Genomic DNA, 26,870 nt, shown 5'->3' on the forward strand with positions numbered 1-26,870 from the left:
GTGGGTCTGGACTGGGGGAGGAAGCGCTTTTCTCTCAAATGTTAGCGTTGGGGGTTCCCCGAACAAATAAAAGCACCAATGGGAATTCTCCCTTCCGCTGCATCATCGGTCTCCGGGCAGAGCCTCTCTGGACTTCGCCGAGTGGAGGAGATAGTTCCGAGCGGAGAAAGAAGCGGAGAAAGTGGGAGGGGGGATCCTTTCCGTCGTGGGGGGCTGCAGCTCTGGGGGGGACCCTCCCCTTCCTTTGCTCTCCCGGGATTCCCAGCCGGGCTCTCCTTTCCTCTGTGGGCCTGGAGGGGTGGACTAGATGCCCTCTGAAGCTCCCTTAAGGTCCCAGGGTGATGTCGGGTTCAGCCCAAAGAACTCCACGAGACAGTGAAATACAGTTTTGCTGCGTTTATTAGCTTCCACCTCAAGACAGAAATCTCTCCAGACCGAATCTAAACTTCCCAAGCCAGCCAACCACAACACCGTGAATTCGTTAGGGTGGTGCCAGCCTCATCTTCTTAAACCTCCCACGCTCCTGCTGAGGGCCAAGGAAGCGCTTATCTCCCTGAGCGCCTGAGCGCGGCCTTCATCAAATCTTTCCATCACACGGGGGACTCCAGGGTGGAGCTGCTGGGACTCCGAAGGAGTGCCTGGTCCTTCCCTGGCAAAGACCGGGCAGAGCCAGAGATCCAGGGCTCCTTCTGGCTTCTGGGTCAGTTTGGGGGGGGACAGGGGTCCCTCCTGGGGGAAGGCTACCTTTGGGAGAGACTGGTGGGAGGCTTTTCTCCAAGCCCATCATCCCCAGCCTCTTCTCTCCAACCTCCCATGGGGGCCCCCTGGCCACTGTGGCACATGACCCCTTGTTGCCGGCTGAATAAAGGAGGGGAGAGGAAGCGGCCTGGCTGCCCTCCTCCGCCACCTGGAGCCCGGGTGCCCTCCGGATCGGCCTTCCTGGCCTGCGGAGAAGCTTCTCACGGGGACCAGGGGATCTTCCGGGATCCCCGCTTTTCTCAGCACTCTCCACAATCGACCATCTCTCTACAATCAAGGGAGCACATACGGACTTCTTCTGATGCTCTTTGCCATTCTCAGTTACCCAGCCTGCATCAGCAATTAACACACACCAAATAACAACAACACAACACAGAGCAGCCAGAAAGAATCACCAGAAAAGGCCATGACCCTCCTGCAGAGGGGCTCCGTCACGCACCCGGGGCCCCAGACTCGGGCAAAGACCGGGGTCTTTGAGGCCTTCGCAAGCCCAGCAGGGTCAGGCCAGTCTGATCTCCGCAGGGCTGTTGTTCCACAGGGCAGGGGCCACGGCAGAAAAGGCTCCCCTCCTGGGCCCCAAACTTCTTCGTCTTGGCCCACCCCCACCTTTGGCCTCCTCTGCTCACCGTTCCTGACTTGCTTTCTGCCCTTGGTATTTTTGTCCCCAAAAGGAGCAGCCCGAGGGGTGGGGTGGCCAGAGATCCTGCTTTGCCTCCCTCTCCTTTTAGGGCAGCCCTCCTCCTCCCACTCCCCCAACTGGGTCTCCAGGTTCAAGGCACGAGTGCTGGGCCTTTTCCAGCACAAGCAACGCGGAGGCAAGAAAGCCGGTCCTGCCTTCGGTAGGAAAAAGCAGACGCGGCACTGCGAGGTGGCTGGTGCCAGGCTCAGGGGCCTCGCTGGGAAGGAGGGGCTGGGAACTTCTTCAAAGGCTGGAACGCTAAACGCTTTAATATCGAACCCACGGCATGGGGGGAACTGGGTGGCTATTATTAAGGTGTCATTATCGGGGCTGCATGGATAACTATTGGGGTGAAAAGGCTCCTGGGGAGTTGAGACTCAGCATGGGCGGTCCTATGTCTCAACATACGTCGCCCCGTTGTGGTGGAAGGTGATATGCAGCGGAGGGGACCACCTTGTCCCTCGGCTACAAGCTCCCGTGGAGAACAACCTGGGTGTTTCCTGCAACCCAAATAGGCAGTGGTTGGTACAGCAGGGTAAGTACAGGGGGGCCCTGACTGTGGCGGGCAGGGGTGCAAGTACAAGACGTGTTCTGCACGGCAAAAGAGTCACCTGCAGCATCTTGCTGCGAAAGGAAGAGGTTAGTTAGTAGAAATGTCCAGAGCACTAATCCTGGTCAAGCCGTAACCACATTAAGGGAGGAGGCCATCCTGGCCCACTCACTTGTGTCTCTTGGATGAGAATTTCAGGTCCTCAACAGGTTCAACAGGCCAGCTCATTTCGTCTCAGGTGCCCACTCCCGGGGGAGCCACCCTGAAGGCTCCTGTGCTCCCTTGGCCCGAGAACGGTGGATCCAAGTTTCTATTCCTTCCGCTTGCAGGGAGGGATGGGTAGTTCACAGCACCTGGTGGGGTCCCTTCCGCGTGGGCTGCAAAGGTTCCTCAGTCCAGGTTGTGGTGTAAACCCAAACTCCTGCCTTAAACGGATGAACTGCTTGCTGCAGGGCCAAAGGCCGTCTTTCGATAACGCTCCTGAAAGAGAGGTCCACAATCTGCAATCTCACCTTTAACTCACGTGGGTCCGTGCTGTTTTCTAACAGTCTGAAATAAGTTTGCTGATTATCACAAGGATAATTAGAAGGCTTTCAAGTGATGGATATATTGGGAAGGCGGGTGAAAGTCTGTCCCTTTTAGCAGAGATGAAATGATGTCCAGGAAATGCACCAGGCCCCAAAGGGAGGGAAAAAAGAGTTGCAGCACAGACATTTGGAAACTGGAGATCCCAGGATGGCTGGTACAAGCAGAGAACTCCAAGATCCCTTTAAATTAAGTTCTTTCTGGGTTTATGGAGCACCAGAGGACTTAGGATTTAAGTAAGTTTTAGTTTTTGTTTCCTTTTATGGTTTTGTTATTCTGAGTTGCCCAAAGTTGTGCTCTGAGATGGGTGGCCGTATGAATCTTTTAAGTAAATAAATAGAAAATACTGGTGCCTGGAGAAACCTGTGATCGAAAGCATAGCGTAAAGGTGCAGGTTAAGAGCAAGCAGGCTAAAAGGCAGCAGGAGCAGAATGTTTATTTCCTAATCCGGGGATCCATTCCCCACTGATCAGTTTACTTTTGGGGGTTCCTCCAGGAGGAAGGAGAGAGCCCAGTCATGAAGGAGAGCTGCAAAAAATGAAAACAGAACGAAAACTGAAGTGCAGAAACCAGCCTGTTGTTTTCAGAGGGCCTGAATTACATCTGGAGAAGAACCAGAAGAATGCTGGAAATCTGGGGAAGGAGCAGGAGGATTCTTACCCCAGCAAACATCACGGCATTCCCGGTGGCCAGAAAATGGGTGCAGGCTGGCAGCACGGGAAACAGTGCAGCCCCAGAACAAACCTTCATTTGCACAAGAGATTCCAGATGGAGAAGCCCTATAAACATTCGGAGGGTGGAAAAACTTTTCAACAGCTTAAAGCATGGGCGAAATTGTATAAATGCCCTGATTGTGGGAGAAGCTTCATCCAGTACAAAAGCTTCAAGACCCACCAAAAAATCCACACGGGAGAGAAGCACAAATGCTCTGAGTGTGGAAAAAGCTTCAAGCAGAGCACGAACCTCAAGATCCATCGACGAATCCATACTGGAGAGAAACTGTATCAATGCTTCGAGTGCAACAAGAACTTCATTCACAGCACCCAGCTGAAGAGCCATCAGAGGATCCACACCGGGGAGAAGCCGTACAAATGCTTCGAGTGTGGAAAGATGTTTGGGCATAGTGTAAGTCTCAAGTCCCATCAGAGGATCCACACCGGGGAGAAGCCGTACAAATGCTTTGAGTGTGGAAAGATGTTTGGGCATAGTGTAAGTCTCAAGTCCCATCAGAGGATCCACACCGGGGAGAAGCCGTACAGATGCTTAGAGTGCGGAAAGAGTTTCATTCAGAGCTCCCACCTTAAAACCCATCAGAGGATCCACACTGGAGAGAAACCATACAAATGTCCTGAGTGTGCCGCCCAGTTAAGATGCCGCTCGGAACTTAATCTGCACCAACGAACCCACACTGGCCAGAAGCCTTATGCTTGTGATGAGTGTGGAAAGAGCTTCATCTACAGCCCACACCTCAAAAGCCATCAGAGAATCCACATGGAAGAGAAACCCTATAAATGCCCTCAGTGTGGAAACTGCTTCACTCAGAGCACCAACCTTAAAACACATCAAAAAATTCACATGGCCAAGAAGTTGTACAAATGCCAGTATGGAAAGGGCTTCAGTCAGAGTGGGTACCTTAAGAGTCATCAAAAAACTCACACGGGGGAGAGGCCATATGAATGCTGCGAGTATGGAAATTATTACAGCCACAACACATACCTCAAAATCCATCAAAGGATCCACACGGGTGACAAACCCTATAAATGCTCTGAGTGTGGAAAGAGCAGGCAGCTGAAGAATCACTACCGGATCCACACAGGAGCCAAACCCTACAAGTGTTTTGAGTGCGGGAAGAGTTTCAGGCAGAGCGTCTGTCTGAACGCACACAAGAGGGCTGGTGTGGGTCTTCCGGGCTGTGTGGCCGTGTTCTGGAAGTTTTGTTTCCTAACGTTTCGCCAGCACCTGTGACCGGCATCTTCAGAGTGCAGGAGCACAGACAGGAGCAGTTCTCTCTGTGCCCAGCACAGAGCTGCACTCTGAAGATGCCGGTCACAGGTGCTGGCGAAACATTAGGAAACAAAACTTCCAGAACACGGCCACACAGCCCGGAAGACCCACACCAGCCATCGTATGCCGGCCGTGAAAGCCTTCGACAGCACACAAGAGGATTCACGTAGGCAAGAAGCCCTATCAGTGCTCTGAATGTGGGAAACGCTTCAGTTCCAGCCCACAGCTGAAGAGCCATCGGAGGATTCACATGGGGGAGAAGCCATATCAGTGTGCAGAGTGTGGAAAGGGATTCAGTCATAAGATAAGCCATAAAAACTGCATCAGAGTCTTCACACAGAGGAGAAACCCTACAAATGCTGTGAATGCGAGAAAAGTTTCAGGGACAATATCCTCCTTAAATTACATCAGAGGATCCACACTGGCAAAAAACCATACAAATGTCCTGAATGTGGGAAGACCTTTACCCAGAGTTCAACCCTGAAAGGTCACCAAAGACTCCACACTGGTGAAAAACCGTACAAATGCTCTGAGTGTGGGAAAAGCTTCACTCGGAGCACGTATCTGAAAACCCACCAGAGAACCCACACGGGGGAGAAACCCTTCACGTGTTCAGAGTGTGGGAAGCGGTTTGTCGACAATGCAAGCCTGAAATCACATCAGAGGATTCACACAGGTGTGAAGCCATATAAATGCATTGAGTGTGGGAAGAGCTTCACATAGAGCACGCAACTGAAATCTCATCAGAGAATCCATACTGACTAAAAGGCAAAGTAAACACTGTGAATGTGGGAATGGGGTCAGTTGGAACATTGTGTGAACACAATTCCCCTCCTGGCCCACAAATAAACCCATATTCACATTGAGCTGTGTGAGAAATGCTAAAAAGTAATAGTTATTAGTGACAAAAAGGTAGCTTTTACTTGACCAACATTAACAAGGAAACTTCGATTGTTTCATAAAGAGGTCAGATAGAAAAAATTTTTAAAGGAGAAAGTGGGGGGGGCTTTCTGGGAAGGAGGATAATGTAATCTAAACAGACAAAAAAATAATTTTTTTTCTGCTGTGTGAGCACATTTAAGATTGGTTGCAACAAAAGCAGGAGGTAGCTGGAACCGAAAGGTCTTCCTTCTAAAATAAAGAAGCCTCTTCTTCTTCTAGGTGAGTTAACGTAGGTAGACGCTAGCTAGAGATAAGGGATGAATAGAACGCTGTATTAGAACTCACTAAAAGTGTCTAAATGAAGTTTTTATCAACTAACCAAAGCCTTCAGCTGAAGAGTAGAACTGAGCATGAGCACTAAACTAATGAATATTAAATTACATGTCTTGCATGTGTAATACTGGACAAGAATGTAAGCCTGACCAATGACAAAACAGGATAGTGATTGAGCGACGGGATAGAAATGTGTAAATTATGCTGAGATCTGTGGGTGGGTGTGGCTTCCTACTTTGATGCTGAGGAGTCCACCAGCCTTTGCAAATGCTTGAAACAAAGTTTTACTGCTGATCAACCCAGAAAAAGTTTGGTACGGTTCGTTTCGTACAGCTGTGAGGTGGCCAAATCGGTTGGGTTCACACAATGTGCTAAATCACCACATAATAACCTAGGCTGATCTAAAGAAACTTAGCATCTTGTGTGAAAGCTGCTGCTGAATCAGTGTTTGTCTTGGGCTTAGATCTCATTGAAAAACAAAGTCAAATTCTTGCTGGGATTGGAAATGGGGAAATGTGGAGAAAAACCTTTTATTTCCGAGAAGCTGGGAAAATATTGTTTCGCTAAATTCCTAAATATTCTTAATTGTGTATCAGACGTCTCCAAATCCGATTAGGAAGGAGCTATGTTAGTCAAGGGGATAAACCTATTTTCTGAAGAGACCAACTTATGTGAGCTTAAGTAAGGGCCTGTTGATGTGATGCAGAAATATATTTGGGGATGCAGAAAAAGAAACTTGGAGAGAAACGCAAGCAGCCAAAAAGCTGGAGGGACTTTAAGGAGGGAGAGAAGGAGTTCAGGGGATAATAGTGTTTAATAAACGAGGGGTGGGGAAATGGTCTCGCCAGGGACACTTCAGACTGAAAAAGCATTTAGGAGACAGGCGGAAGACGGGCCCAAGGACACACAGAGCCCTTTGCTTCACACAGAGTGTGGGGACAGCCAGAGATGGAGGCATCTCCAGTTGGGGATCTAGGGAAAAAACTGCCTCATGTGGTTCTGTTGCCAGTTAGGGCAGTTGCGGGTCAGATTCCGCAAAAGGCAAGCACCAAGGAAGATGCCAGGACACTACAATTAAAGAAGATTTATTATTCAGCATTGTTCGCCCCCTCAGTGCACCATGGTGAGTCTGGACTGCAGCGAGGTGGGGAGTCCATGGAGGTGACTTGCAAAGGGCGGCACCCTGATGGGGTAGTTCTTACAGCCCTCAACTTACCCCCAACCCAGGGGTTAGCAAGAAAGGAAATTGGTATTTATCTTTGTTGTTGTTCAGTCGTTAAGTCGTGTCCGACTCTCCGTGACCCCATGAACCATATTGCGCCAGGCCTTCCTGTCCTTCACTGCCTCCCTCAGTTTGCTCAGTTTCACGCTCATGGCTTCAGTGATGCTATCTAACCATCTCATCCTCTGCCGTCCTCTTCTCCTTTTGCCTTCCATCTTTCCCAGCATCAGGGTCTTTTCCAAAGACTCCTCTCTTCGCATTAGGTGGCCAAAGTATCTGAGCGTGAGTTTCATTATCAGATTTATCTTTACCTAACCCTAATTGACAAAGAGGGAAGGAAGACAAAAGCAGGTAGTGTAGACAATCCCATTGAAAGGAATGCAACAGCACGGGGCCCTTTGCCTTGCTAACTAGCTAACCAGCCGAGCTGCATCAAAGGTGAAAGCGGTAACCAGTTGACGTACTAAGGTCAGGGCCAGGAGCTTGTTAGTTAGCTAGTGCGGTGGCAGTATCATAGCCAATTAGGTTAATCCGAGGAATAATTATTGCTATTTGGCAATGACACAATTAACATTAACATTAGGTTAATCCGAGGAATAATTACTGCTATTTGGCAATACACAATTTTGTTGTGTATATCTGCAACAAAAATTAACCAAATTCAAGGAAGAATGGTTCCCATATATATACAATATATTACGCAGCAAGGAAAACACAAATGCTTATAGTATGGTTTCTACGGGGACCTAAATGCTCATAAACACTGCAAATCTTTTAGTAATGTTTTTAAATCAATGTTTTATGTATTTATATATATTTATGGTTTTAATGTTCTGTGTGAGTCACCCAGAGTTCCCCCATTGGGGGAGATGGGCAGGGGAGAAATTAGATAGATAGATAGATAGATAGATAGATAGATAGATAGATAGATAGATAGATAGATAGATAAAGGTATAAAGAAGGGGGAAGTTAGAAACCAAATAGTTTTTCAACTTTTTTCTTCTATTTTTCTAATATGCATAAACAACAAGTAACAATCAGTGGAGGCCTTAGTATTAAGCTTAAGATGGAAACCTTTATTGTCTAATGAATAATTTAAGCATTTTGCTGCTGTTTATCAATGCTACACCCAGCTCTAGATGTAAAATTTAAGCAACTTTTGTCAGGAGTTTCTCATGGGAAGAAATCCATCCCGTTATCTGTACAATATTTTGTCTAGCTTCTGTAGCTTATGTAAACAAAACAACTTGTGACATGTGTGTGGTGCAGTATACTGCTAATTACTGCCACCTATTGGCGTGTGTATGCTAGTTACCCAGTGGGGGGGTATGGAGTGACAATATAACTGGAGCATTGTATGCCCAGCTTTGCAGTTACAGTTGCAGTTGTAGTAGAGCGTTAGCCACTATGTAGGTATGTAAGTTTTATGGGTTATGTAGTTGTAACAAATAACCAAGTAGTGTACCTCTTCTCTGAGAGTTTTTGGCTAGAGACTTTGTACTGTAGATAACTCTTGGATGCTGAATTTATGAGAAGAAGTGTTTTTTCTTATATTTTGTATATAACTTGTATTTTATGAAGTTTTGCATTTTTATCAATAAACAACCAGATAGTATATATTTTCTGGCTGAGTTTCTTTGGAGAACAAGATATGGACATTGCAGTTTGCAAACCTATCATGCTGGTGTGTATTTTTTCCCTGGGCAAAGGGTTTCTGGGAGCACTGCTGTACTCTGCTCAACAACTTTATGCTTATCAACAGTAACGTTTTAGAAATCCTAGTTAATATTGACATAAATCCTTTTTTTCTTTAGCTTTAAAGGGTTAAGTTATCTAAATCACCAGTGTTAATAATCTGTAGTCAATACTGTATGAACACCACTGTACCCAAATAACATAATGTACCACTTGTGTTTTATAATAATACCATAAAACAATATTAAAAAAAGAAATGTGAGGTATAATTGAGTAAGGAAACACATGAGAAAAATGAACAAAGAAGCAAGCCTGAATTCAGAATCTCCGTGTAAGATCAGGCATATTTTTTAATCACTTCCATAAATATTCTCTTTCTGCTGTAATTTCAGTTGAGGAATGAGAAAATAAGGTCTGTTAAGTTTCCCCCTAGAGCCAGCTTGGCAGTGGTGAAGGCCCCAGGCTAGAAACTGGGAGGCTGTGAGTTCTAGTCCTGCCTCAGGCACGAAGCCAGCTGGGTGACCCTGGGCCAGTCACCCCCTCTCAGCCCTGGGAAATGGGCAAGGGCAAACCACTTCTGAAAAACCTTGCCAAGAAAACTGCAGGGACTAGTCCAGGTGGTCTCCAGGAGTCAAAAACTGACTGGAAGGCACAACCCCCTCCCCCAAGGTTTGCTCTTAGAACAGGTACAGCACCTCAAGCAGCTTTTCTCTGCTATCAGTAACATGCACAAACTCTCTTGAGTTGTGGGGGCTGGGGAAATGCCCCTCATCCAAGAAGAAACCCAGTTCATTGATCCAGCTCACCCAGAAGGGTGACCTTTGCTCCAGACAAACCGGGTTTTGTTTGAGGCTTAATTGACTGACTCCCCTTCATCCTTCCTGGGTCATTCAAAGTATGAATGAAAGCTTCATGTTGATGATCAAGGCAAAGTCCTAGAGAGGTCTTGTAAAAAATTGGACATTTCTAGGCACTCCTCTCTCTCACCATTTCACTTTCCAGAAATGGGAGGGTAGAGATGACTCCTAGACTCAGCGATGGGACTTAACCTCACCCCTTTTCTTTTTTGCACTTCATTGATGGGGGGAAGGAAGCAAAGCATCCTCTCGGCTGCTGGAAGGACCTAGTGAGAGGCTACTGGGAAGAGTGATGGGTGCCCCACCCAACAGAGGATCAACAGGGTCAGAACAACCATGGCCTGATTGCTCATGCCAATCGCAGCCTCTGGGACAGGAGGGGAGAGAGGGGGCGCCACATGCCCGCAACTTTGGGCGCTTGTTCTGCCACCAAAGCTCCCTGGGGTGACTGGACAGTTGCACAGGGTTGCTGCTGTGAGAAAAAAATAGGAGGAGGTAGGGTTACAAAGGCAGCTTTGAGCTCCTGCACAAAAGGCAAGAGATAAATCTAACAAAGACTTAAATAGCTGATTGATCAACCTGGACCAATTTTGTCACCTTTTCTCAACAAGCCCTTTCCTCTTCTCGCCCCCCACCCATCTTGTGCCTTCCCAACGTATTTCTCCATCTTGAGAGAATTTCCCAATTGTTTATAAATGATGGTGGGGGGGGTGGCGGCACAGGGTAGGGTCAAAAGAGTGAAGATGGCAGCCATGATGGGGTGACTGAAGTTCTGCCTGGTTTTTGTGGGTGGACATACATCTCCTTACTGGGTACAACCTGACCCAGAAGACATCCATCCATCCATCCATCCATCCATCCATCCATCCATCCATCCATCCATCCATCCATCCATCCTCCTTTCTCCCCCTTTAAGTCCAGATGTCTCCAACTGGACTGAAGAGTCAACCTTTCCAATCTTCTCCCATTCTGCTCTCAGCGGCTCTCTTGGTCGTGCCTGTTCCCTTTTCTTTTACTTTGATCTTTAACTCTTAGAAAATAAAATCAGGGCTCCCTACTGATTAATCCTGTCATCCTATCTAGACTGTCCCCCATCTATACATTTCTTTCACAACTGGACCGGTCAAGTGCCAAACCACACAGCAGACCTCCTCGCCTGGAGTATGAGGATGCAAACCTTTCCTTCAAAAAACCAAGTCCAGTTTTTGTTTCTGTTTTGTTTTAATTTAAAAGACTTAGATAGCCATCCATATTATGGACCACAACCCTGGGCAGCTCACAAAACAGTATAAACCACAAAACTTGTCTCAAGTTTGTTAAAAGACAGCACAAACAGAAGTACTATATATAAAATGTATATAAAATGACTTAGAACACACAGAGAACTTCATCAAAAGGGGCTCTTCTCCTCACAGATACCTTGATTCACTAAATGTCTCAATAAAAGGGCTCCAAGTTGGTCTGTTTTGTTTTTAAAGCACCTGAGAAAGGGATTCATTTCCAAAATGCATCAGATTCCAATAAAATATCATTTTTACAGCACCTGGCAAGCCTCCCTCCCTCTTTTCAGTAGCTCAGAGATCTGCAAATAGAGAAATTGGATTCTTTCTCCTCAAATGAGGGTGTTCAGTCGGGGACGGGGCACTGGGGAAACTGAAAAGGGATCAAAGGGGTAGAGGAATTGGGGGAAGGGGAGAGAGCATCCCATGGGGGTGGAGTGTCTTTCATGACTGCTCCCTGCCCTCCTGATTTTTAACACTGTACATGTTCTGACAAAAGTTAACCAGTTAATTTTTAATGGTTAAAAAGTTAATCACTCTTTCCTGCATTTCAGCCCTTTAACTGAACTCGGCCCCCCTTTGAGCTCCAGGAGATGAGAGATCGGGGAGGAGTCCCTAGTCCTTCATACCCTTTTCCTCCCTGAAAGGGGCAGATTCTCCATCATCTTTATCATGATTATTTAAATTTATTATAGCCACTCACTCCCATAGACTCTGGTTAGAGACTAACTGTATGACATATTCATACAGGTAGTCTTCGTTTAGTGATCCCAGTTGGGACTAGCAACTTGGTTGTTAAGCAAAGCAGTTGCTAAGTGAAAATGTGACTGCGCGTATGAACTTACTTCAGCTTTCCTTTGCTTTACAGACCTGCAAAGTTGGCTTTAAAAAAAAGAAAAATTCAAAATAAGAAAGTCCTGTGAACACACCAATGTCTGGGGAGAGGGAGGGGAATCTTATTAGATAGGGTGACTTATCTGCATCTGGGGGAAATTCAGGAGAACCCTTCTGGATCAACTTCGATCAAGCGATCGAAATACTGGATAAATAAATTTAAAAAACGTATTTCTTAGTTATTTATTCAAATGATTTCTGTGGCTGCATACAAAGTTAAGAGCAACCCTTTAAACAATCCAAATCATAAATGTCTGAGGTGACAAACAGCAATTGAGAGGAGTGGCCATATAAATTCATTTAATAAGTAAATAAATCAGCATTTGAACTTATAATAAACATTAGCCAGCAGAACCCCATTAACCTCCTGGCCCAAACCCCTGGGGGAACTCCAGAAGCCCGAATTAACAAACCACCATCCGATGCATACAGAACTAATACCCAGATGAATAAACCAGCTACAGCTTAACATGATGTTCTGATTCATGCGTCTCCTAGAAACACGTTTCCCACTTTTTAGCCTAATCCAGTCTTTTTCAAACTTGGCCAATTTAAGGTGTGTGGACTTCAACCCCCAGACCTAAAAGTGGCCACGTTTGAAAAACCCTGCCCTGCGCGGGCCCTGCGAGCATCCTGAGGGGCCCCTTACGCGGCAGCTCTTTCCCATCCCGACGTCCATTTATGGGTCGCCCCCCCGGACTGGAAGGCTGGCCCCGCCGGGCCCTCCGCCGCCTTCCCGCGGAGACCGGGGGGTTACAGCGAGCGAGCGAGCGAGCGAGCGCGGAGTCCTAGAGCGGCCAGGCGTCGGGCGCCGCCCCGCCCCGCCTCCCGGCCGCGGCCCCGAGGGCGGCGCGCATGCCCAGTGCCCCTCCGCCGTGGCCCCGCAGGCTCTGGGCGGCGGGCGTCCTGGGGTGGTGGGGGCGGGGGAAGGCGGGGCGCGGGAAGGGCTGCTGGGGGCGGGGCGCCGAGCCCGCTGGCCCCGTGACCCTGGCGAGCCAATGGCGGGCGAGGAGCGCCTGTCAGGTTTGGGCGGGAAGGGAGCCGCTGCGTCGGGCGGCCCGTTCCTCTGCCGGGCGCGGGTCTCCCTCGGGGGCGCCGGGCTTTTCCTGCAGGGCGGCCTCGGGGGCCTCCTGGTGGCCTCCCGTCCGGACCCGGACCTTGGCCCGCGCAAAAGCCTATTAAGTAGGGGCATCATTTACATCGCGCAACAACTTTTCCCAATAATTTACTATATCAACCCTTCAGAATGACAAATATGGTTAATAATCAGGTTATACCGAAGCGTTTTTTAAAAAGCTATATTAAGATAAAAAGCAGAGAGTCAGAATCATGTCAGCAAGATGAGGTTTCTCAAATATCCAATGCCACGGTCCCCTAAAATTTCAGATAGGATTGACCTTTTTCATCACCCTGATATCGCAAATTCAGGAATCTGCTTTAACTAATAAAGTGGCACTAAAGTGACATTGAAAACTTCGAGAAATTCAGTGGTTTGGGAATGTAACACAGAAAAAAAATTCCATACAGGATTCCCTTTGAGCTGAATGTACCATTCTTGATGATAAGAGGTTGGAAATATGGTTCTGGTTGCTTCACTCAAAGAAATGAAGACATAAAGAGAAATAGCTTGATTGAACTCCCTCCTTTCTATAAAAAGTATTGCTCATATGGTACACTGTTGGATCAATAAAACCATTTTTAAAGTAAAGAGGCAACAGCTGCAATCAAACACACTGGCTACACTTCTGCTTTCAGTCGGGTTAATGCAATTTTGCACCCAGCGGCATATTAAATGGGCATGTACATATAAACATTTGGGAGGAATTTTCACTGATAAACCACAGCTATGCACATCGGGTTATATGAAAAAAGAATCAATAGCTTAAAATACTTTGCTACGTGTTTAAAGAAGACGGGTATATATACAATTAGAGATAAAATCTTCATCTTTCCTTGCTTTGCTTGCATATGCCATTTCTCCCCAAAGCCTGAAGCCTGATCCCAGACTCGCTTCAGGTGTTGCTTCTGCCTAGATAAAGCAGCTTGACCAGGCAGAGGTTTTGAGAGCTTTTTGACATAATGAGTGCAACAATTTAGTAAGAGATTCTCATGACCTGGACCTAACTGATTAGGTAATACCTCTGATATTAAGAAATCTATCCTGGGGAGCTCTTTCCATAATCCATACATTTATTCTGTTTCTCCTATGGCAATCCTCCAAAAGAAGGAAGACTGGTCACCTCAATCTCTTTCCACAGGATCCTTGTACTTACAGGATCCTTAGAGTGGATCCTTTTATGGGAAATAAGGCAGCTCAACAGGCTCTCTTTGAGTTCCATGCATTTATAATGTCTCTCCTGTGTGTGAACCTTTTTCTGGGAAATAAGAGGGTTCCTTGTACTGAAGTTCTTACTACACTTCTTCCATTTATATAATTTCTCCTTTCTTGGAGAGTAAGACTCCTGCTCTTTAACTCCTCTCCCAGACACACATTTCTGTGGTTTCTCCCATGTGGATCCTTTCACAGGAACTAAGGGGATTACTTTTTGTTGAAACTCTTCCCATCCTCCTTGCTTATAGGATTCCTCTCCCAAGTGGATACTTTCTTCTCAAACTGTTTTCTATGTATTATCAGGTTTCTTCCCCGTGCACCTCCAATACCTTTTTTACAGAAAATAAGGTTCCTATTCCACTTGAACCTCTTCCCACAGTACATGTATATTCTCTCTTTCTTACAGGTAGTCCTCACTTACCAGCACGCATTTCCTGAGGTCATTTGATCACCATTTGTGACCTTCACAGCCAGCTTCTGACAAGCAAAGTTAATGGGGAAGCTGGCAAGAAGTCACAAGTCGCAGACACCTGACGTCGCACTTTACAACCACGGGTGACTTGCTTAACAACTGCAACTGGAACTGCCCCACTGACACGCGTGACATTTCACTTTATGACTATGCGGCTTAATGATGGACTTGCCAGTCCCTATTGTGGTCAGTAAGTGAGGACTACCTGTACTTACTTAAAACTTTTCTTTCTTTCTTTCTTACTTTATTTATTTAAAACATTTATATAGCCACCCAACTCGAAACAACTCTGAGTGGCTTACAACCAATAAAACAGTATAAAACAATATAAAAGCCAACAGCAACAGAATAAAAACAGAAAAACCTGGCACCACAGCCACACATCTCTAATGCACCCACACTGTCACCCCATCCTGGCCTCGCCCTACCCATGAGGGAAGAGCCAGGTGTTAAGTGCTCTCTGGAAGGACAGAAGGGTGGAGGCCGGTCAGATCTCAGGGGAAGGGTGTTCCATAGACCAGGGCTGCAATGGAAAAGGCAGCTTCTGAGGGCCCACAAGATGGCAGTATTTAAGGCGGGGGACCTGGAGTGTGTCCACCCTATATGCTCTGGTGGGACAGACAGATGTCCTCATGGAGAGGTGGTCCTGCAGATATAAAGTTCTGCACATGAAGCCTTTTAAGATGAAAATTCACAATTCTTGACTTAACGCTCTGCATTCCATGCTTTTACATGGTTTCATATCACAGTGGATCCTTTTACAGGAATTAAGGACACTTCAGTCCCTAAAAGCATCTCCCCCATGTGGGTCCTTTTATGGGAAGTAAGTTGATTGCTCCACCTGAAGTTCTTTCCACACACCATGCAGACATATTTTTTCTCCCCTCTGTGGATTCTTTCATGAGAAGTAAGGGTCCTGTTTTCACAAAAACTCTTTCCACATTCCATGCATTTATATGGTTTCTCCCCTGTGTGGATTCTTTTATGGGAAGTTAGGTGACTTTTCAGCCTGAAGCTCTTCCCACACTCCATGCACTGATATACTTTCTCCCCTGTGTGGATACTAATGTGATAAGTAAGGGAGCTGCTTGTACTAAAGCTCTTCCCACACTGATTGCACATATAAGGTTTCAACCCTGAGTGGATCCTTCTATGGCAAGAAAGGGAACTGCTTCTGCTGAAGCTCTTTCCACAGTCCATGCATTGATATGGTTTCTCCCCTGTGTGGATCCTGTTATGGGAAGTAAGGGAACCACTATGACTGAAGCTCTTTCCACACTCCAGGCATTTATAGGGTTTCTCTCCTGTGTGAATCCTTTTATGAGAAGTCAGGTGGCCATGCCCATTAAAGGTCTTTCCACAGTCTGTGCACTTATAAGGTTTTTCCCCTGTATGGATCCTTTTATGGGAAGTAAGGACGCTGCTCTTGCTAAAGCTCTTCCCACACTCCAGGCATTGGTAGGGTTTCTCTCCTGTGTGGACCCTTTTATGGGAAGTCAGGTAACAGCTTTTGCTGAAGCTCTTCCCACACTCTATGCATTTAAAGGGTTTCTCTCCCGTATGGATCCTTTTATGGGAAGTAAGGGAACTGTTCAAACTGAAGCTTTTTCCACAGTCTATGCATTTATAGGGTTTTTCCCCTGTATGCATCCTTTTATGGGAAGTAAGGACACTACTTTTGCTGAAGCTCTTCCCACACTCTACGCATTGATAGGGTTTCTCTCCTGTATGGATCCTTTTATGATAAGTAACGGAACTGTTTGAACTGAAGGTTTTTCCACAATCTATGCACTGATAGGGTTTTTCCCCTGTATGCATCCTTTTATGGGAAGTAAGGTCACTGCTTTGGATGAAGCTCTTTCCGCATTCCAGGCATTCATACGGTTTCTCTCCTGTATGGATCCTTTCATGATAAGTAAGGGAACTGTTCGAACTGAAGCTTTTTCCACAGTCCATGCATTTATAGGGTTTCTCCCCTGTATGCATCCTTTTATGATAGTTAAGATTACTACTACATCTAAAGCTCTTTCCACAGTCCACACATTTAAAAGGCTTCTCCCTTGTATGGATAATTTTATGGGGATTTAGGCTACTGTTATTGCTGAAGTTCTTTCCAATTTTGCACTGGTTACTGAAATTGGATTTTGCTTGGAATATTTCCCCACTTCCTTGACACTTTTCTATACTGCTTTCTTTGCAATAATGTTGGGCCAGGAAGCGATCCATTTCCACACATTCAAGAGTGGATTTTTCTTTCCAATTGTAGTACTGTTTTTTCTCATATCTCCTCCTTTCCCACTTATTTTCAGATGTCTCTTCTTGTATTTCAATCTTGATTACTTCTGAGGGCATCACACTTGGCTCTTGGTAATGTTCATTCTCCTGCTCATCTACTGCTTCACGGGGGAAAAAAGAAATTAGAAAACCCAATTAGAAAGTCAGAAATTCAGGATATTACCAGGGATTTAATTCTCACGATTTGCAGCACCTCTTTCAATGCTCAGAGTCACTGGTTTGAGATGGGCAGCTATATAAATTGAATACATAAAGGAATAAAATAAACTTTTCTAGTGGAGCAAACACTACCAACATAGTTTGCTGAACCCACGCCAGTCCCTAGCCTGCATCTATGAATGTTATTTACTAATTTAAATGATTTGCATGGCTGCTCATCTTGTGTCATTCTGGGCGGTTAACGTAAAAGAAATAAAAATAACAACAGCCAGTGCAATGCCCTGCAGCCCAGGTCTTGACATAATGAGATGGCATACTATTTATTTAGGACTACTTTTATATTGTTCCCTTCATGGATCACTGCCTTGTCATGGCGAAGGGGCTTGCATAACTCAGTGAAGCCATGAGCTATACCGTGCAGGGCCACCCAAGACGGACAGGTCATGACAGAGAGTTCTGACAAAATGTGGTCCACTGGAGAAGGAAATGGCAACCCACTCCAGTGTCCTTGCCAAGAAAACCCCATGGACAATGTCAAAAGGCTAAAAGATATGACGCCGGAAGATGAGCCCCTCAGGTCGGAAGGTGTCCAATATCCTACTGGGGAAGAGCGGAGGGCATTTCCAAGTAGCTCCAGAAAGAGTGAAGCGGCTGGGCCAAAGCCAAAAGGACGTTCAGCTGTGGATGTATCTGGAAGCGAAAAGAAGGTCCAATGCTGTAAAGAACAATATCGTATAGGTACCTGGAATGTAAGATCTATGAACCAAGGCAAGCTGGATGTGGTCAAACATGAGATGACAAGACTGAACATCGACATCTTGGGAATCAGCGAACTGAAATGGACGGGAATGGGTGAATTTAATTTGGGTGACCATTATATCTACTACAGTGGGCAAGAAACCCTTAGAAGAAATGGAGTTGCACTCATAGTCAATGAGAGAGTCAGAAAGGCAGTAATGGGGTACAACCTCAAAAACGACAGAATGATCTCAGTGCGTATCCAAGGCAAACCAGTCAATATCACAGTCATCCAAGTCTATGCCCCAACCACTGATGCCGAAGAAGCTGAAGTTGACCGCTTCTATGAAGACCTACAACATCTTCTAGAACTAGCACCAAAAAAAGATGTCCTTTTCATCATAGGGGATTGGAATGCTAAAGTGGGAAGTCAAGGAGTAACCGGAATAACAGGCAAATTTGGCCTTGGAGTACAGAATGAAGCAGGGCAAAGGCTAATAGAGTCCTGTCAAGAGAACAAGCTAGTCATAGCAAACACTCTTTTCCAACAACACAAGAGACGACTCTACACATGGACATCACCAGATGGTCAGTACCAAAACCAGATTGATTATATACTTTGCAGCCAAAGATGGAGAAGCTCTATACAGACAGCAAAAACAAGACCAGGAGCTGACTGTGGCTCAGATCATGAGCTTCTTACTGCAAAATTTAGGCTTAAATTGAAGAATGTAGGGAAAACCACTAGACCACTCAGGTATGACTTAGATCATGTTCCTTGTGAGTACACAGTGAAGGTGATGAATAGATTTAGAGGATTAGATTTGGTAGACAGAGTGCCTGAAGAACTATGGACGGAGGTCCGTAACATTGTACAGGAGGCAGCAACTAAAACCATCCCAAAGAAAAAGAAATGCAAGAAAGCAAAATGGCTGTCTGATGAGGCTTTACAAATAGCTGTGGAAAGAAGGAATGCGAAAAGCAAGGGTGAAAGGGAAAGATATAAGCAACTGAATGCAGATTTCCAGAGAATAGCAAGGAGAGATAAGAAGGCTTTCTTAAATGAACAATGCAAAGAAATCGAGGAAAACAATAGAATGGGGAAGACTAGAGATCTCTTCAAGAAAATTGGAGATATGAAAGGAACGTTTAGTGCAAAGATGGGCATGATAAAGGACAAAAAGGCAGGGACCTAACAGAAGCAGAAGAGATTAAGAAGAGGTGGCAAGAATACACAGAAGAACTATACAAGAAAGATCTTAATGTCCCTGATGTCCACGCTGGTGTGATCACTGACCTTGAGCCAGACATCCTAGAGAGTGAAGTCAAGTGGGCCTTAGGAAGCATTGCTAACAACAAAGCTAGTGGAGATGACAGTATTCCAGCTGAGTTATTTAAAATACTAAAAGACGATGGTGTTAAAGTGCTGCACTCAATATGCCAGCAAGTTTGGAAAACGCAACAGTGGCCACGGGATTGGAAAAGGTCAGTTTATGTTCCAATTCCAAAGAAGGGCAATGCCAAAGAATGCTCAAACTATCGCACAATCGCACTCATTTCACATGCTAGCAAGGTTATGCTCAAAATCCTACAAGCTAGGCTTCAGCAATACATGAACCGAGAACTACCGGATGTACAAGCTGGGTTTCGAAGAGGCAGAGGAACTAGAGATCAAATCGCCAACATTCACTGGATCATGGAGAAAGCATGAGAGTTCCAGAAAAATATCTACTTCTGCTTCATTGACTATGCAAAAGCCTTTGATTGTGTGGATCACAACAAACTGTGGCAAATTCTTAAAGAGATGGGAGTACCAGACCACCTTACCTGTCTCCTGAGAAATCTGTATGCGGGCCAAGAAGCAACAGTTAGAACCGGTCATGGAACAACCGATTGGTTCAAAATAGGGAAAGGTGTACGACAAGGCTGTATACTGTCACTCTGCTTATTTAACCTATATGCAGAGTACATCATGAGAAATGCCAGGCTGGAAGAATCACAAGCCAGAATTAAGATTGCAGGGAGAATCATCAACAACCTCAGATATGCAGACGATACCACCCTAATGGCAGAAAGTGAAGAAGAACTAAAGAGCCTCTTGATGAGGGTGAAAGAGGAGAGTGCAAAAGCTGGCTTGAAACTCAACATTAAAAAAACTAAGATCATTGCATCTGGACCCATCAATTCCTGGCAAATAGAAGGGGTAGAAATGGAAGCAGTAACAGACTTCATTTATTTGGGCTTCAAGATCACCGCAGACGGAGACTGCAGCCGTGAAATTAAAAGACGCTTGCTCCTTGGGAGGAAGGCCATGGCAAGCCTAGGTAGCATATTAAAAAGCAGAGACGTCACCTTGCCGACAAAGATCCGCATAGTCAAAGCTATGGTTTTTCCAGTAGTAATGTATGGCTGTGAGAGCTGGACCATAAAGAAGGCAGAGCGCCGAAGAATTGATGCCTTTGAACTATGGTGCTGGAGAAGACTCTTGAGAGTTCCCTGGACTGCTAGAAGGTCAAACCAGTCAATCTTAAAGGAAATCAACCCTGATTGCTCATTGGAAGGATCAATAATGAAGCTCAAGCTCAGATACTTTGGTCACCTAATGTGAAGAGAGATCTCTTTGGAGAAGAACCTGATGCTGGGAAAGATTGAAGGCAAAAGGAGAAGAGGACGGCAGAGGATGAGATGGTTAGATAGCATCACCGAAGCAATGAGCATGAAACTGAGCAAACTCAGGGAGGCAGCGAAGGACCGGAAGGCCTGGCGCAATATGGTTCATGGGGTCACGAAGAGTCGGACACGACTTAACGACTAAACAACAACAACTACTTTTATATTGTATGTTTAATTAATTTTATCTTCTCTGTAAACTGCCCAGAGTTGCTTTTTAATGAGATGGGTGGTGACAAATTTGATTGATAAATAAATAAGCAAGCAAGCAAGCATTTGTGTCACGTGTGATGCACCTAAGTTGCATCCAGTGCCACAACACGGATGTCACTGCAACATCATTGTAAGAGAAAATATGGTGTCGATCAGGACAACTGACATATGCAAGAACATCCCCTCCCTATTTATCTTCTCAGTAGCTCTGCAGTATTGACACAGGCCCCAAAGAAGATCCCAAGACTGCCTGTCAACCCTTTCCAGACTGACTGGTCACCAGACTGATCTCTTTCTTCTAAATGAAACTGTGGTACTTAGAAGACTGCAGACATGGACTGGAATTAATGTAAGAGGGAAAGAGAAAAATCATTTTAGCAAGACCTGCACAGATCCCCTAAGCTGTAAATAACGGAAAACCATATAGTTACTTCCCACTCTGACTTAATTTTCCTCCAGAGGAACCCTTACCTAAGGAGGCCACATTCCCAGACGTCTCCAACATGACTTCTCGGTGCAGGGCCTTTTGGCTGGAATCCAGCAGCGACCACTCTTCACTGGTGAAATGAATGGCCACCTCCTCAAAGGACACAGGGCCCTAAATAGAACAGGATAGAACAGAACAGAACAGAAATCTTTATTGTCATTGTACTACTTGTACAACGAAATTAAATGCCACCCCAGTGCAGCTTTAAAAATATAAAAACCATAGAACACATAAAACACATAACACACATAAAACACATATAACACAACCTTCACATTCCATATTGCACAACCCCTGATGCTGCATTAATACTGCACTATATGATAGAATTCAGTATAGTTACAGCTCTAAGATAGAAGCTATTCTTCAGCCTATTCGTCCTTATTCTAAATGAGGAAGAATCCCTGTTAGCAGACTCGAGAAGAATTTGCAAGATCTCCTTTAATCTGCAAATCCTAAAAGCACAGTTATAATGCTTAATTGGTCATTTCCCCAGCTGGACTCAACATATTATGTGATAAAACGAGCAGAGTTCACAGCCTATGGCTGACAAGCAATTAGGACACATGTTATTACTTTGACTGATTCTGTAGGACCTTCAGTGTCATTCAGCCGTAGTATACTTTTGGAGCCCTCTCAGTGGTTCCAAACCTTCATGTCTGCAGAAAGAGGTACTGGTGGTTTCTGTCTGACATGGTAGCCAAATGGCCTTGGGATCCTCTGAAGGACCAGTCTTGTTCACAGCCGGCACGTTCATGAAAATGCTGGGAAGTCTCATCCAGCAATCTGTGGGGATGCCATCAAGATGCAGATGACAACGCAAACCAATTTCTGCTTCTCCTGTGTTTTATTCCATTTCCTCAAGGATAAAGGGTAGAAGCAAACTGTTCCCCGGTGAGGGGGCTGCCACTGGGAATATTATCCCTGGGTCCCATCCCCTGATCTCTCAAGGGGTGGTTTCACACAGCATCCTCTCCATCTAGGCTGTGTAAGACGGCAGGTTCTCCCTGAAGATGATGATCTCGGAGGTAACAAAGCTGTGTATTAATTGTATTCCTGTCTCCTGAAAGATTTCATATTATTAGTTACTGTTAATTGGGCCTCAGAAGGTGGCACCTCCAGGTGCCCTCAAGTAATCTTCCAGGTAGCAGGTTGAGGTTGAGTCAGGTGATGAGGGACCACTAACCCCTTTATCTCTTTCCTAGACAAAACAGTTGAAAAAGCTAGGAAGAGTATATACGAAACCACTTCTGTAATGCAGCCCCAAACCAGCATGGTTGCAGTTCTTGAAAGCCAAGCTGGAGTCAGGGGTGTCTTTGGTCTTTACCCTTTATTGTAAACCTCCTTACAGCCCAGAAGAGAAAGCTCTGAACATTTTGAAAAGAAGCAATAACTCTCAGTGTAGATCTTTTATCCCACTATAGTTCTACAAATTAGGTTGGGAGTCTAATTACTGGCCTTCCAAAAATGATCAAAGACAGTACTGTTTCAGAGGAGATCATTGTTTTGCCTGTTAGTTCTGTTTTATTGGTTCTTATGTTTTATATTGTTTTATTCATTTTTAAGTTTTATATTGTGAACTGCCGGGTGTCATTTTTTGAGTCCACAAAGTATGTAACCACAAAAGAAATGAATATATTTCCAAAAGTGTTTTGAGAGGTAAGCCGAGTGTGACAGATCACTAACTTGATTCCTAATTTCCATGTCCTGAGTAGCTCAGGAACAGCAGTATCATATGCTGAGATCCCAAATAAAATTGGAGGTCTCTAACTGCTCCCCCATATTAGCCCCTGATCTTTTCTTTCCTACCTGAGCTGGAGGTCCAGCTGCTCTTTCAGCTCCACCAGTATAAGGAGATGATCCTATGAACAACGGTGACTCCATTTTGTTCCCTGGGAAGGAAGGAGATGGGTGGAAGCAAGAAAGAGATTAATTCCATCTTTTCTAGCTTGAAGGCAAGACTTAAGACTTCTTCTTGTCCTGAGGAGGAAACCTCCATCCGCCAGTCCTACCCTCTGCCTTCAGTAGCCTTCCACAGGCTTTATCTTGGGAGCCAAGAATAAAAGGAGAAGAGAAGACCACAGCCATACCACTCATTAACTGATCATATCAGTTGGAGGCAGCAGCCAGGCTGGGTAAGCAGCCCAGAAAATGTGAAAAAGAGCACGGGGAACAAACCCGAACTGGACCTTTCTCCTAGCCCTTTGGGCAGGAACGACACAAGGAAGTATACTCTTAGCAACCAAAGCATTCATTCAACCATGGTAGATACTTCCCCGACCCCCCACAGCCTGAAACAATTACATTCCATGTGGATTGAGCAAATGTTGAAATTCTGTCACCCCAGGAATATGCCTGCAAGGAGAGATGGTATTGGAGATGGTCCAGCAGAGATATGTATACAAATTTACTAGAAATTATCTATCAAGAAAGGACAAAGATAGGTGGTTCCCCTACCCATCTCTGAGAACAAAAAGAAGGATGGGGGATGAAGGAGTCAGAATGCAACCCAAGGTGTTCCCCAGAAGAGGTCATGAAAACAGGGAACCATCTGAAGGTAGTGCATGGACTGAAGGGAGGGACTTCCTTTGTGGGACTTAAGCCTTCTAGTTTGAAGAGGGAGAGTTAAGTCTTTCTTTTTGGTCACCTTCTAGTAAGTCCAACGACTAGACACGAGAAGATACAGAGAATTAAGAATAAGTGGAATCTCTCTGGAAAACCTCCAACCCTGTAGAAGGATCTTCCCTTACCTAGTGAGGTATCCTGATGTTGACTTTCTTCCTTCAAGATCCCTCTGAGACACAACTCCTGAGAGGGATTTGCAGGATCCACCCTTCCCTCAGGACAATTAGTGCTCACCTCCAGGAAGGGCCTCAGAACCTGAAATATAGGAAAAGAAGAGGAATTAAGAGAACAGAACAGAAGAGGAACTGGATTTTCATTTTTTGGCCAAAACTTTCCAAGCCCTCTAGGTCCATCAGTGGGAAGAGGATGATGGAACAATTGCTCCAAATATGTCCTCTGAAAAAACACAGGAACAATTTCTCTAATGATCTTCTCTAAACATCTTGTTGTATTATTAATTCTAGAAACTCTGTTAGGGAGATATTTAAGAACTCAATTACGCTTCTGGTGGCGGGCATGGCGGTTTCATTGTCTTTGGACAGCGGACACAGCACCTCAGCTGTTTCAGTGCTTTGCAGACATTGCAGGGCGCTTTCTTTCTCTGGACAAAGGAGGAAGCTTGCAATCAAGCTATTTGATCTCTAGATGGCCATTCCTTGTGAGTAAATCGCAAAAACTGAAGTTTTTGCAAGCAGCTTGTGAGTGGAGTGGCTGGGAAACGAGAATTACATTGCTGTTCATGGCTGAGCTGCAGCCTGTATAAGGACACTGGAACCGGCCGATCCCCATTTCTATAGCACTTTTGGATTATAATTATTCTTCAGTTTAAGAGAGACTTCTTTTTAACGGCCGTAAGTATTTCTCTTGGTATCTCATTTTTGGGGGGGGGGGACTATAAACTTTGGGAAGATCTGGAGATTTAAAGTAATTAAATTTTTGAAAAATTCGATGCTAATTGGAAGCCCCTTTTGAACTTTTGAGGGAAACAGAAAAAAATGAAATTATGATAAATGGATTTGATGATTAGTAAAATTAATAGATTATAGAAAAATGAATGTTAATGTGTAATCCTAGAGTAAGAGTTTAATGTATGTTTTATTTATATCTGCTGTAAAAGAAATGTGAGATAATTCTTTTTTTGTATCTCAGCTTTTTTCTTCCTTTTTATTTTTCTGCACTTCTATTCTCTTTCTTTCTCTTTATTCTTTCTTTTCTTCTATTCTTTTCCTTGATTATTCGTTCTTGTTAGTCTTTATCTTTCTGTTTTTAAATTTTAATAAAGTTATTATAAAAAAAATTCAATCACATTAAGATCCCTTCATATTTCCCAAGATGAGCATCTCTCACCTGGTACCCTTCCTGCTGTTTCTCCTCTGCCTGGCTCAGGAGGAACCCTTCGGCCAGGGCCACCGCCTGGGAGCTGGTCTCCGCCCGGCACTCCCGCACCCAGCACTGCATCTCCGTGGGCAGGACAGCCAGAAACTGCTCCAAGATCACCTGGTCTAACATCTGGGCCTTGGTGTGTTTCTCTGGCTGCAGCCACCCCCAGCAAAGGCGGTGAAGGCGGCTGCAAAGCTCTCGCGGCCCCTCGGCCTCCTGAAAGGGACTGTTCCTGAAGCGCCAGTGCTGGATCTCAGAGCTGAGGGCTTCCTCCTCCAGGACCCTCTGCCCGGTTCCTGCCCAGACCTCCCCACAGTTCCCGGGCTGAGCAGCAGCACGGCCCTTTCCCACTCCCTCGCACGCTGGCTGGTTTGCGTCCATGTTCGGTCCGTTCTCTAACATAGATCCAGAAGGGCCCTGCGGATCTCCTGGGCCTCCAAAGGTCTTTTCAGTCCTAGGATCTGCATGAACTGCACAGAGAGGGCGGGAGAAGTTTTTCAAGCCATCCAGCTCTCAAGTGACCTCCAGCTTTGGCATCTGAGGTGGAAAGGAAAGCAAACTTCAGCAATTACACAGACTGTTCTCACTTAGTAACTGTGACTCTTTAATTAAAATCGGGGCAAAGTAACAGTTTGATGGGGGGGCAAAATCAAGCAATGTTTCAGGCTCAGTGCAACGGCTGTCCCTCCCTTCCTCCTATAATCTCTGGCCCCCCTGCCCTCATTTTGGGGAGGGTCTTCTGCAGAGGTGCAGCTCAGCTCCACTGGCAGCAGAAAAGCTCTTGGGGGTCCTTCCAGCGCTGCCATCAAATACATTTGAGGCACAGAATTGGACCTTTCAACCCCCTCCCCAAAAAAGACCTTGAAATGGGACCCTTTGCAGAGGGTGGAGGAGCGCCAGGCAGGAAATCCCCTTTCCCAGATTCTTGTTTCTGGGAAGCGTTTATGCACAATTCAAGCGCATTGTTCCTTTAGGCTTCCTACTCTCCCCCCGCAACTCCTTCCCTGCCCCAGTGCTGGACCTCTTGCATGCGCAGGCCAGGAGCAGGAATGGGGGGGTCTCCCCCTGCCCCCAAGCCTCGGGATTCGGAGTCCAGCAGACCCTCTCGGGGAATCCGGGGCCCCCCTCTCGCCACCGGCTCCGGGGATATTTGGAGGGGAGCCGCGCTCTCCCCCTCCCTCTGCAAAAACCGGCTGGGGAGGCTCTGCCCACGGGTGGAAGGGAGTCGTTCCCCCCGCCGGGGAGGCTCTGGGTCGGGGGACCCCTCCTGCCCGCCCCCCAAAGATTCCCAGGGCGCAACTCACGGTCGGCCCTCCTGAGTCAGGCGGACGGGGCGGAGCATGCGCAGTGGCGCTCGGCGGCGAGGAGCGCGCCCCTTAGCGGAACCAGCGGGCACCACGCGGGCCTCTGAAGGGGAGGGTGCGGGGGACTTCAGAGGTCATCCGGGCGCACCCCTGCTCAGGGCAGGACCCGCAGGGGAGATCGGCCTCTGCCAAGGGGCATCGAGTAGAAGCTACCCAGAAATCACATGCCTCGCCGTGTCATTGTGCAAATGTGTAAACTGCAGACGGCCGACCGCAAAGGATGCCAACCACATCATTCAGCCCAACAGTTTGGCATCAGGAGCAAACTCTCCCCGACTCCCCTTCCGCCGTTCTTCACTGAAGGCTTCGTTGAAGGCTTCGACTTCCTGTGCTGTTGCATCTGAGAACGGGACCTGGGTCCGCTGTCCACGTGGATCCCCCAGGCGTGCATTTTG

At 46.1% G+C, this 26,870-nt stretch overlaps 2 protein-coding genes and 1 pseudogene across 4 annotated transcripts; 1 reads left to right on the forward strand and 2 right to left on the reverse strand.

Moving 5' to 3' along the window:
- The first annotated feature begins 3,110 nt into the window (after window positions 1–3,110).
- On the forward strand, window positions 3,111–5,626 carry LOC103051394 (uncharacterized). Its single transcript, XM_088151188.1, has 2 exons — window positions 3,111–4,469; window positions 4,905–5,626. The coding sequence occupies exons 1-2, from the start codon at window positions 3,111–3,113 to the stop codon at window positions 5,298–5,300; spliced, it is 1,755 nt and encodes a 584-aa protein (XP_088007314.1). The 3' UTR covers window positions 5,301–5,626.
- A 7,075-nt stretch (window positions 5,627–12,701) lies between these two features.
- LOC103050911 (uncharacterized) lies at window positions 12,702–16,031 on the reverse strand (annotated as a pseudogene).
- A 768-nt stretch (window positions 16,032–16,799) lies between these two features.
- On the reverse strand, window positions 16,800–26,427 carry LOC107326725 (zinc finger protein 263-like). Of its 3 annotated transcripts, none has more exons than XM_088151439.1 (6): window positions 25,079–26,427; window positions 23,857–23,986; window positions 22,916–22,998; window positions 21,091–21,217; window positions 17,600–17,688; window positions 16,800–16,937 (listed from the first exon to the last, which is right to left on the reverse strand). In XM_088151439.1, the coding sequence occupies exons 1-6, from the start codon at window positions 25,511–25,513 to the stop codon at window positions 16,935–16,937; spliced, it is 867 nt and encodes a 288-aa protein (XP_088007565.1). In that variant the 5' UTR covers window positions 25,514–26,427; the 3' UTR covers window positions 16,800–16,934. The 3 variants fall into 3 exon arrangements, with proteins under 3 accessions (XP_088007565.1, XP_088007564.1, XP_088007563.1); XM_088151438.1 differs by having other exon boundaries at window positions 16,830–16,940; XM_088151437.1 differs by lacking the exon at window positions 16,800–16,937 and having other exon boundaries at window positions 16,950–17,688.
- Window positions 26,428–26,870: the final 443 nt, after the last annotated feature.

The sequence above is a fragment of the Python bivittatus genome, unplaced genomic scaffold, assembly GCF_059951505.1.
Source record: "Python bivittatus isolate LINGU-HERP-01145 unplaced genomic scaffold, Pbiv_v1 ctg000650_np1212, whole genome shotgun sequence".
NCBI classification, from domain to species: domain Eukaryota; kingdom Metazoa; phylum Chordata; class Lepidosauria; order Squamata; family Pythonidae; genus Python; species Python bivittatus.